General features: G+C 40.0%; 2 protein-coding genes across 4 annotated transcripts; one reads left to right on the top strand and one right to left on the bottom strand.

Annotated features, from left to right (window-relative positions):
• Positions 1 to 1,159: 1,159 nt before the first annotated feature.
• Positions 1,160 to 2,532, top strand: LOC122867943 (histone H1.0-B). The gene has a single exon (XM_044179415.1). It carries the CDS (start codon positions 1,408 to 1,410, stop codon positions 1,993 to 1,995), a length of 588 nt encoding a protein of 195 aa, XP_044035350.1. The 5' UTR covers positions 1,160 to 1,407; the 3' UTR covers positions 1,996 to 2,532.
• Positions 2,533 to 3,753: 1,221 nt separating this feature from the next.
• rhot2 (ras homolog family member T2) lies at positions 3,754 to 14,571 on the bottom strand. 3 transcript variants are annotated; one of them, XM_044179404.1, is made up of 19 exons: positions 14,313 to 14,571; positions 13,354 to 13,412; positions 12,385 to 12,466; positions 12,161 to 12,204; positions 11,586 to 11,639; positions 11,417 to 11,469; positions 11,038 to 11,146; positions 10,738 to 10,839; positions 10,517 to 10,615; positions 10,302 to 10,410; positions 10,085 to 10,205; positions 9,730 to 9,814; positions 9,464 to 9,609; positions 9,229 to 9,329; positions 7,160 to 7,290; positions 6,931 to 7,005; positions 6,717 to 6,839; positions 5,394 to 5,596; positions 3,754 to 5,159 (listed from the first exon to the last, which is right to left on the bottom strand). In XM_044179404.1, the coding sequence occupies exons 1-19, from the start codon at positions 14,347 to 14,349 to the stop codon at positions 5,042 to 5,044; spliced, it is 1,851 nt and encodes a 616-aa protein (XP_044035339.1). In that variant the 5' UTR covers positions 14,350 to 14,571; the 3' UTR covers positions 3,754 to 5,041. The 3 variants fall into 3 exon arrangements, with proteins under 3 accessions (XP_044035339.1, XP_044035340.1, XP_044035341.1); XM_044179405.1 differs by having other exon boundaries at positions 5,394 to 5,593; XM_044179406.1 differs by lacking the exon at positions 14,313 to 14,571 and adding an exon at positions 14,171 to 14,229.
• Between the last annotated feature and the right edge of the window lie 1,668 nt (positions 14,572 to 16,239).

Below are 16,239 nucleotides of genomic sequence, written 5' to 3'. Positions count from 1 at the left end.
GACAGAAATTTGGTTATTATCCAAAAATAGTGTCCAATAACTCAAATAACCATGCCACAAAAGTCGGGGGGAAAGCACTACTCCAGTGGATGTGACTTTCATATAGGAATCAAAATGGCGTTGCAGGGAGGGACATCAGACCTGACATTAAAAATAAGAAATAGGCCTAATACAGGAGATTTGTAGTAAAGTTTGTTATTTGGGAGGATTTTCTTGCTTAGGACCGGCACCACAGACCCTCAAAAAAGAGGAAAGCCAAATGTCAAACCTGTTATTGGCTGTGGTCTGATGCGCCAGTTCCTGAACAAAAGAAAGCCATCACAGCGCCCTATATTAAAGGACTTTGCTTTCGGCTGCAGCCCTCCTTTGCAGCTGGACTCACACCTGGTTACACAGCATCCACTCACAACCCTATCCGACATATGGTGATCAATTTTATGATCCGGTATCAGAATCCCTGATCTTTGGATGTGTTGGCAACTTTCCTGACAATGGAGCTCGAGTGGCGACTGCCGTAGTGACAGTTATAACCAATTCTGTCCAAAAACCAGCAAACACAGCAAAGCCATCTACCGTATCCCCACGCGTATAACCCCATATCATCGTCCCAAGTGTCATCTGTAACTTAGATGCTGTGACATTTAATTTATAGGAGGTTTAACACTAAATAATCTCGACCACGTCACTCAAAGTCAATGGCCGGACTGTGTTAGTTGGGAAAATGTATCGATGTATTAAAAACAAAAACGGAATCCGACACCGGCCGAACCGCGTGCATCCGTTTAAGCATAGATTCAATTTCGATCTGCATTGGATGCTTTTGCCCCAGGTTCCGTCTGTTTGGGTCAATTTAACGCGAATTGTGCAAAATTGTTCACAGCACGCGTTACTTCCAGCGGGTTTTCCTGGAATAAAAGTTGTTCGCCGGCGCGGATGAAGAGAAAAAAGTGTGTCCCCGTGAAGCCCAATGTCTCTGCTATCAGCTCATAATGTTTTGTAGATCAGTACTCCGCCGTAGCTTTTATATTTGACAGGAGTTGGAGGATGAAGAAACACAAACGGGACGGCGCCAGTTCCATGGAGTCCGCTAGATCAGCTGCTGGCAGTTGGTGTTCTCAATCACGTCCGCAGATAGGCTTCATAGGCTCACTGAGGCGCCTGTGGAATAAGACACTAAGTGATCCTGTGTAGGCTACTGGCGCATCAGTTTGTGTGGACTATTATAACAACATTTTTGCTATACGAGCAGTAGTGTGGCATTGTCTGCCAGCTCGGACTTTCTGGGGGAAAGCTTTATTTCTGGCTGTGAATATATTTCGCTGTTTCTGACTCTCCGGTTTCCCAGCTGAGCCGGGTGAAATTACACCTCCAGGACTTTTTTTTTGTTAACTAACTCAAAAAGTCACCATGGCAGAGACGTCGGCAGCTCCGGCCAAAGCCAAAAAGGCATCAAAGCCCAAAAAACCCGCTTCTCATCCCAAGTACTCGGAGATGATTAAAGCGGCCATCGTTCACGACGACAGCCGGAGTGGAGCGTCCCGTCAGTCCATCCAGAAGTACGTGAGGAAGAACTATAAGGTGGGCGAGAACGCCGATGTGCAGATTAAAATGGCCCTGAAGAGGCTGGTGGCGTCCGGGATGCTGCGCCACACCAAAGGCATCGGCGCGTCCGGATCCTTCAGGCTGACCAAACCAGAGGACTCCAAAAAGTCAACCAAGGTAGCGGCATCTGTCAAACCAAAGAAGGCAGCGAAGCCCGCCAAACCCAAGAAGGCGGCCAAGCCCAAGAAGGTGTCAAAGACGCCGGAAAAACCCAAGAAGGCAGCTGCAAAGAAAGTGAAAAAGGTCGTGAAAAAGGCGACGCCAACGAAAGCCAAAAAAGCACCAGCTAAGAAACCCAAGGCAGCCAAGCCCAAGGCAAAACCAGCAAAGAAGGCAGCCAAGCCCAAGGCAAAGACACCCAGAAAGGCAGCCAAAGCAGGAAAGAAGAAGTAAAAGGACAATATCAGAGACAAAGTCACTGTAAATACAGAAGGAAATGTTTTCTTATATGTATTATTTTTGTAAGGTTTCATGCAAACTTATGCTGTTTTTACTAGTAGTTTCTTCTCCATTGCACTATAGCCAATAGATGCTGTAGAAATAATTGTGAGCATTTTTATTTGGCGTTAATAATACTGTTAATTTCTGTCTGATCATTGGATGCATACAGGCTAATCTAGGGTCTTGATGAAAAGGAAAAAAAAAATGTATATACAGTTGAACTTAAGAATAGTTATTGTCAGTGCACGGGGTCATACTGAAAATACAAAATGTGTCAATGGTTGGCATTGTTGAGCCTTTACAATGTACAGACCGTAGGCAGTGGACGTCAGCAAGAATTTCCTAAAGGCTCTATAGTTATTTAAGCTCCATTCTGTATATTTTCTCATGTTCAGACGACTTATAATATAAAAACATCCCACTGTGTTCAGTCACTTTTAAAGAATGTTTATACTGTAATTCAATAAACCTTTGTCATCTTCTACAAAATATGTGTGTCAACTTACTGCGCGCATTTTACGCGTGCGTAATATGCTTTTAGTGGACGGAGGAATTTCTGTGGATATCAAAGATGAATAGACTATACATACACACATATATATACACATATATATTTGAACCTCTTCAGCCCGCTGCATGCACCAAGATGTTGCAGACAAAGCGCACGTATGGAAGTTCCAACGAGAGGGATGATTTTCTGTTGCAGAGGCTGATAAAACATGGGTGGACACTTGGGAAGACTGCAAGTTCTAATGTTATAAGTTAGACTATGAAATGGGAACTACAGAAGTCACATGAAAAGCAGTGGGTGGTTTTATCAATAACTAGTATCGTGCACTCTTGATTGAATTACCTTATAACTGCTTTACCAACCAGTCACGGGGGCAGACAAGGGCTTTGTAGGACACTTTAGTGGTATGAAGTAAAACCCTATATACCAAAGATATTGTGAAACAAAAGTGTAAAGAAATAATGTTCCTTATGGGAATAGGACAGTGGTAAACAAGTCCAAAAGATTAATTTACTGCAAAACTGGTCTGCAAAGTGCGCAATCAAACACAGTCCTGAATACACGACTTAAATTAATACAGTAGTTATTTACTTTGTTCTGACACATGAACTACACTCAAAATCCCAAAAGCCACTTTCCCCAGAGTGGCTGCAGAGCAGTGAGGAGGTGGCTTTTGCAGACACACCCAGGGCTTCTTCTGTCCTGCCTCTCACTTGACATGTAACACTGCCACCTCGTGGTGTCTTGCAGGCGATTCCAGGCTGTCTGCAGTTGGAACTGAGACTCCAGCAGCAGACAGACTGGAGTCAAGCTGATGAAAGTCAAGATTACACACAAATTACCCTCTACATACTGTTATTCATTATGATCTTTAAAGACAGGTGTGAGATCATCAAACTAACCTTGTTTAACAGCTTCAGGCTGAATGATCAAAGCATCCAGTTGCTGTTCTTGCATTTCGAGAAGCTACGTGCAAAAGGGTAGTAACTGGTATTGCTTCACGTGTGTGGTCAGATACTGATACTTGTGTTTAAATGCAGTAAATTAAAAACAAAATTTAGTCAGCCAAAAAAAAAAAAAAGTGATGCTACATATCAACAAAGCGAAGATTTGAAAAAAAGAACCAACTGTCAGACATAATAAACAGCATTCACGACATATCTTTCATCCCAACATCCATAACGTCTTTTGGGCAAAGGTCTGGTCTGGTCTTTTATTAAGCATCTAAATCAGTTCACTTTCAGTAAGAAAACAGCCATATTTCAAAAGTCACACAAGTGTATCCTGCAGGAGCAGCAGGCCCCCAGCTAAATTAAGCAACAAAACAGACATTAACATGACTGACTCATTTTGGAAAATGATACAATGGCAGATTATGTAACAAGGTCAAAGTGTATGCACAGTGTCAGGTGTATGTAAATAGAAAAAAAAAGCACAGATCATCAATCAATTTCAATCTGAATAAAAATTAATTAATTCAATTTCAATGTGAACAGAGGGAAACTGAGCGTAAGCAGAGATAAATTTGACCAGATTTTTCTTTAACATTTTGTCATTTTTGGAGGTTTGCTCGGCCTCCTTTTATAGGAAAAATATTTTCTGACTACTTGCAGATGCATAAACAAACTGCCATGTTTCTTCATGCACATCTCTCCCTGCCACAGCAGATCAGTGGAGGCCTTACTGCTAAAAACATTAAAATGTTTCATTCTCAGGCAAAATAATATGCCTAAGGGGTAAATAACATGCTATCACTACTCATTGCTGCTGGAGTTATTTGGCAAATCAGATATAAAAATCTTGTATCTGTGGTGGCATGGTCAAAAGGAAGTGTTGTTCATTGAGGAGTTCCAGCCAGAGATTCAATGGCAGCCATTCAGGATGTTTGCTCTGTTAAAAATGCTTAATGTGCTACCCCTTTGGTTCCTCAGTCTAGTCAATTTGGCATTTTTCTACATTATGCTTAGGAAACACTGCATGTATATAAAACTTCTCCAATCTCACCATTAACATTTAACAGATAATTGAGGGGAAAGCAATAGATTAGACGCAACTGTCTTCCTGCATTTCCTCCCCTCTGATAAAGCACCTGTTGGACATGAACAGTTCTTCATGTATCAATGCACCGAGCGCTGACAGGCTAACTCCTACTTAGCCTGGTTGGACAATGTAAGGCAGAAAAAGCTGGGCACAGCAGCATGGGGAATAATATAATCACTAGCTTCCAATTGCCTTTGGACTGTTGCAATCAACTGACTCAGAGCATAGGAGAAAGTGAAAAAGTCAGACACTAAGAAGGATAGATATGAAGAGTTTCCAGGGAGCCTTCAGGGTAAAAAGTAAAATGATGCAGACTAGGTCTTGTTCAGACTGCGGTGGTTTTGGCTCTGGTCTCGGAGGTTTGGTCTTGATGGATGTATGTATAGAGTGTCAGGCTTGAAAAAAATAAAATAAAATAAAATAAAAAGAAGCTCAGCTGGTTGTTGATCATTTCAGTCTGGCAACAGCTCTGTAGATGGCAAATCCCAGAACTGCAACCACAGCCGACCCCAACGCCACTCTCAGCCAGAATGAAGTGTTGCTCATGTCTGAACCATTTAGGTGTCTGGAGATTGGAGGAAAAATAACATTAAGAGTCAGTCACACAAAGCAGCACACAGCTAGTACCGTGTGCAAAACAAATGTCTAGCTTCTCTTACATCTCTACCTGCCACCTTTTAATCACTCAGTGTTTTAAACTATATTCTCCTGTGACTGATCTTCCAGGTTTTCAGTGACATCTGATTTTAGTTAAGAGCTAGAGCTAATCAGAAGAGTAGTCTGTCTAACTAGAACATACGGGTACATTGCTGCCCAGGCAAGCCTGGTGTAGATGTTCTTGCTGGTGGAGTCAAGGAACAGGCTGGAGAAGGGCAGCGGCGGAGGCAGTCGGTGTTTATAACAGAACTCTGCTGGAGTCATCCCGTGGAATTGCTTGACCTCAGGAACGTCCACCTTGGAGGCGACCAGCACACATGGGATGTTGCTCTCCATGTAGTGCTGCTATGTAAGAAGAAATAGAATAAAGAGTGAAAACTTTAGTTGACAGAGAAGGGTCTACCTTGTTTTCAAAAGCGTCCTAATGAAATAACAACATAATAAATGTAAACAAACTGAAGAAAAGTCTAAATCACTTTTTATCATGACTTGTACATGGACACGGATCTGTCAAAGTTTGTAAGGTGAATTGTTTGTATCTTTGGTTTATTTATTGGTGGAGACACCCATTTCTTCTTGTAACTGTTTACATGGAGCCTTTTAATCAGGTAATAATCAGAATAACAGGCCAAGACGATTAAAATATCCTATAAACACCTTGATCACAATAAATTCTCCAATTAGGAATATTTTTTGGGAAGAGGTTTAATTCCTCTATAATTCTTTTGACAGATACAATTTGTAATCAGGATCTCTTTCCAGAATAAAGATGTTTATTCTGGAAAGAGTGCAGATCTTTGAAAATCCACACCATTGTCTCTTCCACTGTTTCGTCTTTATGAGTACTCTCGACCACTTGTAGGCTTTATCCAAGTGGTGTATCTTTCTAAGCGGAGAGGTCTTTGGTTAAGTGAAGTTTACTTGTTTCCAGGAAATTCTGAATCACAGCAGGAGCTGGAGGTGGCTTCTCCTGTTTAATAACCGCAGAGTAATATTTACAGATCAAACTGTTGCTTCACTAGAACACACATCAATAAACTAATAATGATGCTGGAAGCAGGTTCATGTCACCCTCTTTTGCCTGTTCTGAACTGCTGGATTCAGTGTATTGCACATGTTAGAGCCCTTCTTCCTATAGAGCATGTAAATAGAATACACTTTTAATGGATTTGTAATTTGAATTTTTTTTGATTTGTATGAAAAAATGTAATCACAGCCACTGAAATTACTGTACATGAGAAACAGAAAAAAACTAATTAAGTCTTCAGTTGAATGGTAGAAAGTGCTAAAGGCAGCAAAGTGAGCTGTAATACTGCATTATTAACTAGGCTGACTGTGTGCAAACACCAGCACAAACAGTGTAAAGAAGATAGGCAACCTATGTGAATGGCACAAACTAAAAATGATAACAAATAAACACTTGTATTATCCTTTAAATGCTCCTATGACCTTTGTTGTGACTGACCTTGTATATACTGGCACAATAGTCAAAGGAATGTGGGTCACTGGTGTCGTACATGAGACAAGCAACATCACAGGAGGCGTCTGATGCCTTCAGGAAGTCCACCTCCACATCCACCTCATTGAGCTGCATGGGGAGGAGAAGAGTGTAGTGCTCAGGCTTTAGTCAGGGTCAGAGGTTAAGGGTCAGCATTAAGGTCAGTATGGGTGCTACTTACGATAAGGTACTTCTCCTGGTTGCTGACTCGGACAGTGTTTATGGCATAGGGTGAGAAGGCACTGCTGGAATTCCCCTTATATTGTAGAAGGCAAAAGAGAGTGAAAAAAAAAGGAAAACAGTCACTACTTAGTATTATCAATGTTGATGATGCAGACTAGTACAAGTTTCACAGTTTAATAATGCAACACTTAATATTTTCAGTCCCAGACTAGCAGATGGTGCCATACCACAACGCTGCGGCCCACAAAGGCCTGGAGAAAGGCTGTCTTGCCTGTTCCCCGTGGTCCGATCACTTTGCAGAGAAACACTGACCGATGTGTCTGGCACTTCTCCAGGTCCACCTCTTTCTCCCGTGTTACTGCACATATAAACAAGCAGAAAAAAACAAAATATAAACACAATGCACAAACACACAGGGCTGCCATTCTGTTAGAATTTGACTTGCTTAGCTACAAGAACACAGCTGAACCCCTGCCTTACCAAATGGTAAAATTAAAAATGGTCTTTGATTTTCAATTTCAAGATTTTCCAATTTTCACTACTTGCTAGGGGAAGTTAGATTTGTTTAGTTTTCTACACAGTACAATTAACAGCCCTGAGGTGGGAGGCCAACATTGTCATTAAAAAAGGCCAAAGCAGAAGATGTAATTCCTGCACCAGCTGAGAAAGGTCAACCTGCCACAGGAGCTGCTGTTTCAGTTCTTCTACATGGTCTCCTGTTTCATCACCGTTGAAAACATGTAGCCTGTAGAAAACATCACTTGTGCTGACCTGTTTATCCTTGAGGATCTGTAGCTGTGTCATATCTCAACAAAAAAAGCTTGTGGATAAAGCGTTGTTATAAACGATAGCAAATAATATGAAAATACAACCTGGGTTGAAAAAAAAAGTGATTTCGCTCAGATAATCAGTAACGCGCACTCTTTGGATTTAAAATGTATTACAGCAAAACAAAAACATTTTACTTGAAGGATACTTAATTGCATTACATTGATTTCATACAAGTAAAATTAGTCTATACAGCATATTGCGGAACTAAAACCTTAGTTAAAGTGACCTCTAATGGCAGTTAGGGGATTTCCACAAGGCCTAACAACTAGGTTTAGAATATAATGCAGGTGCACATTACACATGTGTAAGTGCAGGGTACGCCAGTCCAGCTTGTGTTAGGCAACATGACATCACAGGTTTAAAGTCAGAGGAAACAAGACTAATAGTCATAAGACATGTAGGCATCAAATAAAATTTTATTAGAAAATAAACTGAATCGATGAAAATAAAGGATCCCAACCACTTATAGGACACAAACTGTAAAGTTTGGCCTGAGGGTACTGCCACAGGAAAGTGCATGTTGTTGCTAAAATCCAGAGGGTTTATTGTCTGTACAATTACCATTTTAGGATATCTGGGACTCAGCTTATCTAGCACCACTCTGTACTGTCAGACTTGACTCAACTATTCATCAATCTAAACTGTACTTTGTCAGCCCCAGCTGCTGTGGCACTAGATGAAAAATCACCCAAGTCTTAGGACTGGTCCTCTAGAGGCAATGAATGTCTGTACCCAACACTGTGGCAATCCATCTGACAGTTATTGAGATATTTCACTCAGGAACTTTCTTAGAACGATACTGCAGGCATGGCTAAAATTAAATACAATAACAATTAACATCAATACTGGTCATCTACAGTAGGGTCAACTAAAAGGTGCTCACTTCTGAGACAGAGACAGAATGGGTGTGATTAGCAGCAGTGAGATATATTACATAACACTTTCCAATCTTGTCCAAGCTTTCCTGACAAACTATCCTCAGACTGCCACTAGTTCACACACAGTATGTCTGCAGAGACACTACTACCATATACACACCCTAGTAACAGGTCCTCATATTAGCTCAACCATCAATCACTAATTTAATCACTAATCATTATTCTTTTAGTTAATGCTCACAAGAAACACAAGAACAAAATGTATTTCATGTGTGGACTGGAGAGTGCACTATATTTCAAACCATGCATGTGTAAATGTGTCAACACACATGCAATTTACAAATCTTCACATCTCAAGGACAAATGTACATGTATGTGGCACGGTGGACAGGATTAAGACTAGTAATCCTCCTACAGAACAGTTCTTAACTATGAGACTGGGAATTAAGTTTTCAAAGAGGGTACAGTATGTCTCTCCTGTTCCATAAGGAGATGTTCTCAACATTTGTAAGTGACATGCTGTTTGTTGGGATTGCTTATAATTAACAGTCAATCTCCCAAACACACACACACACACACACACACACCTGTGATTGCGCCAATCTGTGACTCCTGCTCAGTGAGGATAGGGTAGCCTAGGTATCCTAGGTGCTCCAGGCAACGGTGGATGTCAAGGTATGCAGAAAGCCTGCATGTGAAGGGATTGACATACATGTGACCTTCGAACAGTGCAGAACATAAATTGCCTATAAGTGCACAAAAGTGTAAACCTAGTGCATGCTTACAATCACATAAAATCACTAACCATCGTGAGGTACTTACGTCCACTGACAAAGGTAGCCATGATTAGAGATGTAGCCCTCGTCTGTGGTTGGGACGGTCATATAGACCTCTGCACCCCATGGCATGTAAGGACATACGCAAAATAGGTTCCTGAGCTCTGTCGGCGACAGGGCAGAGTCTTTGTCCTAAGAGGGAAAAACAGGTCACTTCTTCAAAACAAGGAAACCCTCCTTTATTGAATATGCCATGTAGAAAACTAAATTGAACTGAACTTGACTTTAAAGGCAGTTAAGATTGCTACTCACTTCGTCGTACTTGTCAAACAGCCGCTGGAGAAACTGGTGACCTAAATGATTGAGCTCTGTGGTGCAGCCGACGGGAACTCGTAGTCTGACAACAGAAAAACAACAATTCGATATTTATATTATTATATTTGGGCATTCCTGACTAGTGTGTACAAACACAACACAGACAAAGCCAAATGGAAACAAGGACATAATGGAGAAATATGGAGATGACTATGTAGAATACAGGGACAGGGATCTTTACTCTACAATATTATTGCAATACAACCTGCTGTAATACACAATAGTTATCAGCAATATAAAAATGTACAGTTGAGTTGACAGATACAGTACAATAGTGTCACAAGACACATACTCAGGGTAAAGGTAATCATCAGTCAGCTCAAGGTTGTCGTCATAACCAAACCTCCTGAGGATAGTCCACGTGGTTTCGTGTCGGCCCCTCTGGATAAATAATGTATTAAGGAACAAGAAACCTGAAAAAGAAGAGCGACAATACTTGGCCATCAGTTGAGTGTGGCCTTGCAACAACAGTTTAAAGTTGCATGTTGTTATTCATAACTGATTTTTACCATTTAGGGTCAGGCCGCTGTCCTGCACCCCATCGCTGGTGTTCTTCCAAACTACTGTCTTCACATCTTCTAAGGCTTGAGGTGCCAGAGGATTCCCAAAACAAGATTTCTACACATAAAGATGGATGGATTTTTTTTTTATAGTAAACAAAATGCTTTTGTTCAAATAATAACTGAACCAATGTAACATAATGTTAGGTGATTTTAACTTGCACCTGAAAGCTGTTGAGTTCAGCGTCACTGAGGATACGGTCATTGTCCTGGTCCGAAATGTAGAATATTCTGCTAAGGGCTCGGACACACAATGGTTTTAGCTGGGGAAAAATATTGGAGGACAAAAACCTTATTATTCAAGCAATCTGTATGTATGCCCATATGTGAATAAGTGGACAGGCTGAACTCCGCAGTTGGCATCCCATTACCAAAAATGGCTGACCTGTTTGTCCTCAGGGTCATAAAGAGGGGCAGTGGGGTGAAGAACTGCCTTTTGTGCATAGTAGAACAGCTCTGAAATGTTTTTCAGGTTCTTTGCAGAACACTTGAAAGAGGAAAAACAGCAGAGAGAAAATTTCAGATACAATTATCTCAGCAATCTAAAAGCCAGATAAAGTGTACATGTGTAAATATTTGTGTGAAACCTGGCAACCATGTGTGTATCTCAATGGTAAGGTTAGCAGGTGTGTATAGACTGCAGTAAGTAGCAGACTGGATACGTCATGAGAGACTTCAGCCTCACCTCAACACATGTCTCAATCTCAGAGAACTGGTTCATAATGGGAAGAATGGTTTCCATTGAGCTCCCACAGCGCAGATCAGACTTGTTTCCCACAAGGATGATGGGAACTCTGATATAACATATAGAGACAGGGTAACTCTCAATATAACACTATCATAACTTGTTTTGTATAAAAATTACATCACAATACAGGTAATCCTGCAATACAAGATATAATTCTGACATTCAAATAGTGACTACTGCATGGACTATTCAGGGTGACTCAAGTTCCTAGATTACCAAGTTTGCCTACATTACATGCAAACAGTAGGAAGGAGTGCAAAGTTCAGTGGCACAGAAGAGCCCAGGTAACACACATCCATCAACAGCTGATACATACTTGTTCCCTTTCTCTGCATTTCCGTTAACTAAAGGTATCCATTTAGTTTTGATCTGAAAAACAAGAGGCAGCGTGTGACATGACAAGTGTAATTGGTTTGTATTTTAAATGCATTAAGTAAATGTGATATACAGTATGAGACAATGTAAACCAAGTAGCAGGTTACTACCTTTTCTATCGTGTCTTCGTTGGTGACATCATACACTACACACACCACGTTAGCCTGTGTGGGTTGGAGAAAGAACAGCTGAGAAGGACTCAACAGAATTCAATCATCTTTGTTTACCTTTTATTAAAATCCTAGAGAAAGAACGCTTAATGTCAAGATATTTCCCAAAAACCCTGAACATGACAAAAGGAAATAAGAATGGAAGAATGACTGAGACTGGCTAATCAGATGTAAAAACATCCAGGTGCCTGCTACAAAGTGCAAAAGAGTTTATGTAGAAAAATACATGGACCTAGAGAAAGAAAATGGCTGAGCCTAAATGGCTTAAATGCTGGGCCTCCTAAAATATGACATTGGTCTTAACAAAATTGGAACAAACTGCAGAAACAATTACGTTTATTTATCAAAGTTGGTATGTGTAATCAAGGGTGGCACAGCATTGCTCAAGATTATTTCAGCCCACTTCAACCCTTCAGTGCATCTGATTTTGATTTCCCATGACGTTTACAAAGAAGTTTCAACTGTTAAAAAGGATGGTGTTCAGTGTGTTCATTAGTGCAGTATGGTGTGCTTACCTTGATGATCTCATCTCTAAGGACTTCATCACACTGCTCTTTTTCTGTTGGGGTTAAGGACAAACATAAACAAATCTCAAAGTTATGCCATTCACACCCACATGCACACACACAAACACACTAAATTGCTTTACAGTTGGTGTCTTTAATGTCCAACAAGCACTGAGAACAGTCAGAGGACTGAAAAATGGTGGTACTTCATATTAGTCTTTAGGTCATGTTACCTGAGTAGTCCACTATGTGTGTGGGCACCTTCTCTGGAGTCACGTCAGCAGGGATAGTGATCTCTTCAGCTCTGGATGGAACCTGTCAGAGATTGTAGATCACAGATAGCACAAAAGTAAGCCATAAGCTGAAATGCTAGGCAATTTCCACTTTTGGAGGAACAGTAGTGCAAAATGTACTAGTCATTAATACTATATGTATATGGAAATTTCTCAAAGGCATTTTGAGTTGGAGCAAACTACTGTGTACCTACAGTCTTACATATTGCCAGCAAGTGTACTGAAACTAAAATAGTTAATAAAAATTACACAAAAACAAAGTGCTGGACACATAGTACACAGCAGAGCAGGCTGATTTCATCATGTCAAATAAACCCCAGATATGCTGCAAAAGTCATAAATACAAAAAACCCACATTGAATTGAACTTTTCTAGTGTTTTCTAAACTCCAGGGGAACCATTTTCAATTTCTAACCAACATACCGCAATGACAGTATGAAACAAATCTTACTTCAGTTAAGTCAGATTAAAAGAAACATTACTTTTTGTATATAATTTGTTATAATATACTATAGGTGTTTTACAACTGGCACTGATATCTTAAACTAAAGATTTGTCTATCTCATCCTGTGAGAAGTCATTTTTGCTATAGAGTAGAATAAGTTTTACATAATGCAAAGTAAGCTGCAAAAGGAAAATTTAAAATGTATTAGGTTTCCCACATTGGACAGCACCAAGCAACAATTTGTTTTCTTTACTGCACAAAAATGAACCAGTTTGCTGAGTACTGACTACTGTAGAGTAACAGGGGCCATATTTAGCAAACAGTGGTCAACATAAGCTATAAGTGGCAGGTGGTCAGCTACTTAAAATCCCCCCAGCTTTCTCCCCCTATCCTCCTGCAAAAAGGACGTTTTAGTAAAATCACAGCAGTGCTGTACATAGTTGAATAGTTGTACTGACACTTACCTCTTCTGGGAACTCCTCTCCAACCAAAGACATAATGAGTGATGTCTTTCCCACCTTGGCTGTTAGAGGAGACAATATGAAGAGGATGAGAGGAGCTGCCAGAGGAAGAATTAAGGATCCAATGTGGCTTGTATGATGAAGTGACTACTGTAAAATGTACTAGCACGTTAGCTGACTACTCCTTATGTTATCATTCACATAAATGCCCTGACATGGACTGCCCCAAACACTATTTTACTTCAATTGTACAGCAGAGTTTTTAGCCCCTGAATTAAAAAGACAATATTAAATCTCATAGGTCATTGATATATCTACAGAACGCCTGATAACTAATGTCATTATACTGAATCGTTAACCTCTATATAAAGTTAAGCTAATGGAAATGTTTCACTCAAAGTATGGTGACATGAAAGGTTATTCTAACTAGTCACCAGTTTAGTTAGGTAGGTGGGTAGGTTAACTGTTAGCGACGTTATACGGCAACTGCCTGACTGCAGCTAACGTTGGGTTAACAGCTAGCTAACTAACGGCTCTCTAACTAACTAAGGGATAACTTTTAAAATAACATCAAATTAAAATACATCTGTGTATTGTGTAATGTGGTGACTAGTTCACTAGACGACAGCTGATCAGTTAGCCGATGAAAAAACACGTTCACTAACTTCTCTATGGCAGCTAACTACTAACCGTTCACACCTTAACAGCAGGTTAACATACTCTAAGCTAGCTAAGTTAGCGGAAATTAACCTTTGGAAAGCGGTCACTTCGTAGAAAACATATTTTATCTGATAGGACATAATTTAGTGCAGAGACATACATTTCCCTTTTAAGACAGTTATCGGCACCATACCACCAGGAGTAACCGAGGTAAATGCAGCTAGAAGTTAGTAAGTTAGCTACAACAGCTAATGTTTGCTAGTCTCTTAGCTTGTGGTCAGCTGTCAGTGCGAATGACTTACGCTCCCCCAATAAAAGTATCCGGACGTCTTGTTTCATGTTTCCTCTCTGTTTGAAAAACAGTCAGACGCGCTGCAATACTACAGAGACATTTATCTTTCATTTGAATGTCAAATTTCTAGCTAAAACAAAGTGTGTGTCTCTCTCCACAGCGACATGCACCCAAGGTGAAACCATATCGTTCCGGTTCACAGAGGAGACGGTGAAAACACGACCTCTGCTGTCCGAACAAACACTCTGCTGCCCACGTTTACTTCACATGGTATTTCATGAGGTCCCCATGTTTTGCCTTTAAAACGTTAAACAGCCACAAATACAGTGAAAGTGAAAAAAAAATATTTAAACCTGAAATACAGTATACTTATACAGTAGTATAAGTATGCTAACCTCAAAATTGTACACAGCTCTTCAATAAATGTACTTTCCTGCTTTAAACCTCTGCCCAAAAACCTATTTACAGCAACATCCTTGGTTAGTCATTTATTGTAACAATAGCTTTTAATATAAAACAAGCCAAAGTAAGGGATTGCTTCTATTTACAAATGTCAGCTCTTTTGAAAAGACAGAGATGAGATAGATGACTTTTATTTTCAGGGAGTCTAATACCTCAGAAAATATTAATAAACCCCCTCCTCCTTACCATTGAGGTGATTATTCTTACTGAATAAAAAAATCACTTCTAACAACACTAGCATTATCATGTACATGTAATATGCTGTTTTATGATCAGAATTATGGCCTGAATCTTTAAGATATAGCCCTGTAAGGGTCAAAGTGTGTTGAAACAACTTGTAACAGTATAGTTTCTGAATCTGAATCAAGAAGGTGTTGACTATAATTCAAAAGGTAGGTTATGGTAGCAGCCATATCTATCTGTTGGTGGTGGAGTGGCACCAGAAGGCTTTGAGCAAGGCACAAAACCTGTTACCAGACAAATCCAAAAATAAAGTCTACAAAATATTCAGACAGTATATTCCTTGCCAGAGGCTGCTTCAAACATGAACAGAACATATGAATGTAAAACTGACAGGTGGGGAGTTTGCTAATTCAAAACAGAAACATAAGGCCAATCCCTCTGAGAGCATCTCTCTCTTTCTCTCTCACACACACCCTATTTTTAGCCTAAGAGATTTTTTATTACCTGAAGCAAAGGGTAGTGATGATGAAAGCATCATTTGGAGAAATTACTGTCTAAAACTTCTGGGGTAATTTTCAACACACCACTTTTCCTCATCTGAAACCTCCACTTCTGCTTTAGGAAAGGTTGGGGTTTTGTTGCTGAGTCCATTACACAGGGAGATAAAGAGTTACCAGTATGTGTATTATACAACAATCTTCAAAAGCACAAATAAGAGAAGAAATGTAGAAGATAATTTGAGCTCTCAACAATATGGTTTGACGTCAGCTGTTGTTTATCACAGTCCCAGTGTTTGTTTACCTTTGCTCATATTTCAGTATCAAACATGTCCTCTCTTTGCCATGATTTAATCTGCCTGCGGGGCAATCTTGTTTTCTACAGCTGGTTTTATATTAAATTAAATGCTCTCAACCTCCTTAGATTGGTTTGTATATTTCCTAAAACTGCTTGATCATCCTTAAAAAATTTAATAAATACTGGTAGTGCTGCACCTTGCGCTCGTTATCTATGTATTTGAACACATTTTTATGGTCAGTATGTACATTATATTTAATGCAGCACCCACTACATTTTTAAATATGTAAAGATAATCATGTCATCACAGACTAATCTCTGTGGCCTTAACTATCATTTAAATGGGAAAAGTTCTGCCTGAACTACCAACAGCTGGGTATCATCGTTCTCTCAACAGAGCAGTGAAGGAGGTTGGTATCTACAGTGTGTATGCAACCTTTATGAATACTGAAGTGGCAAACTGATGAAAACCCCTGACAGAAGAGTGACCCAGCACC

The sequence above is a fragment of the Siniperca chuatsi genome, linkage group LG20 (assembly GCF_020085105.1).
Source record: "Siniperca chuatsi isolate FFG_IHB_CAS linkage group LG20, ASM2008510v1, whole genome shotgun sequence".
Taxonomy (NCBI): Eukaryota; Metazoa; Chordata; class Actinopteri; order Centrarchiformes; family Sinipercidae; genus Siniperca; species Siniperca chuatsi.
This window is presented reverse-complemented; position numbering and strand designations above follow the sequence as displayed.

Bases quoted from the DNA above. Each gene is read 5' to 3' on its own strand.
- rhot2 (XM_044179404.1), bottom strand. From the start codon at position 14,349: ATGAAACAAGACGTCCGGATACTTTTATTGGGGGAGC. The intron at 9,610-9,729 runs GTGAGTAGCAAT...TTTCCCTCTTAG, and splicing joins TGTTTGACAAGTACGACGAA to GACAAAGACTCTGCCCTGTC. The intron at 9,330-9,463 runs GTAAGTACCTCA...CTTCACATGCAG, and splicing joins GGCTACCTTTGTCAGTGGAC to GCTTTCTGCATACCTTGACA.
- LOC122867943 (XM_044179415.1), top strand. From the start codon at position 1,408: ATGGCAGAGACGTCGGCAGCTCCGGCCAAAGCCAAAAAGGCATCAAAG.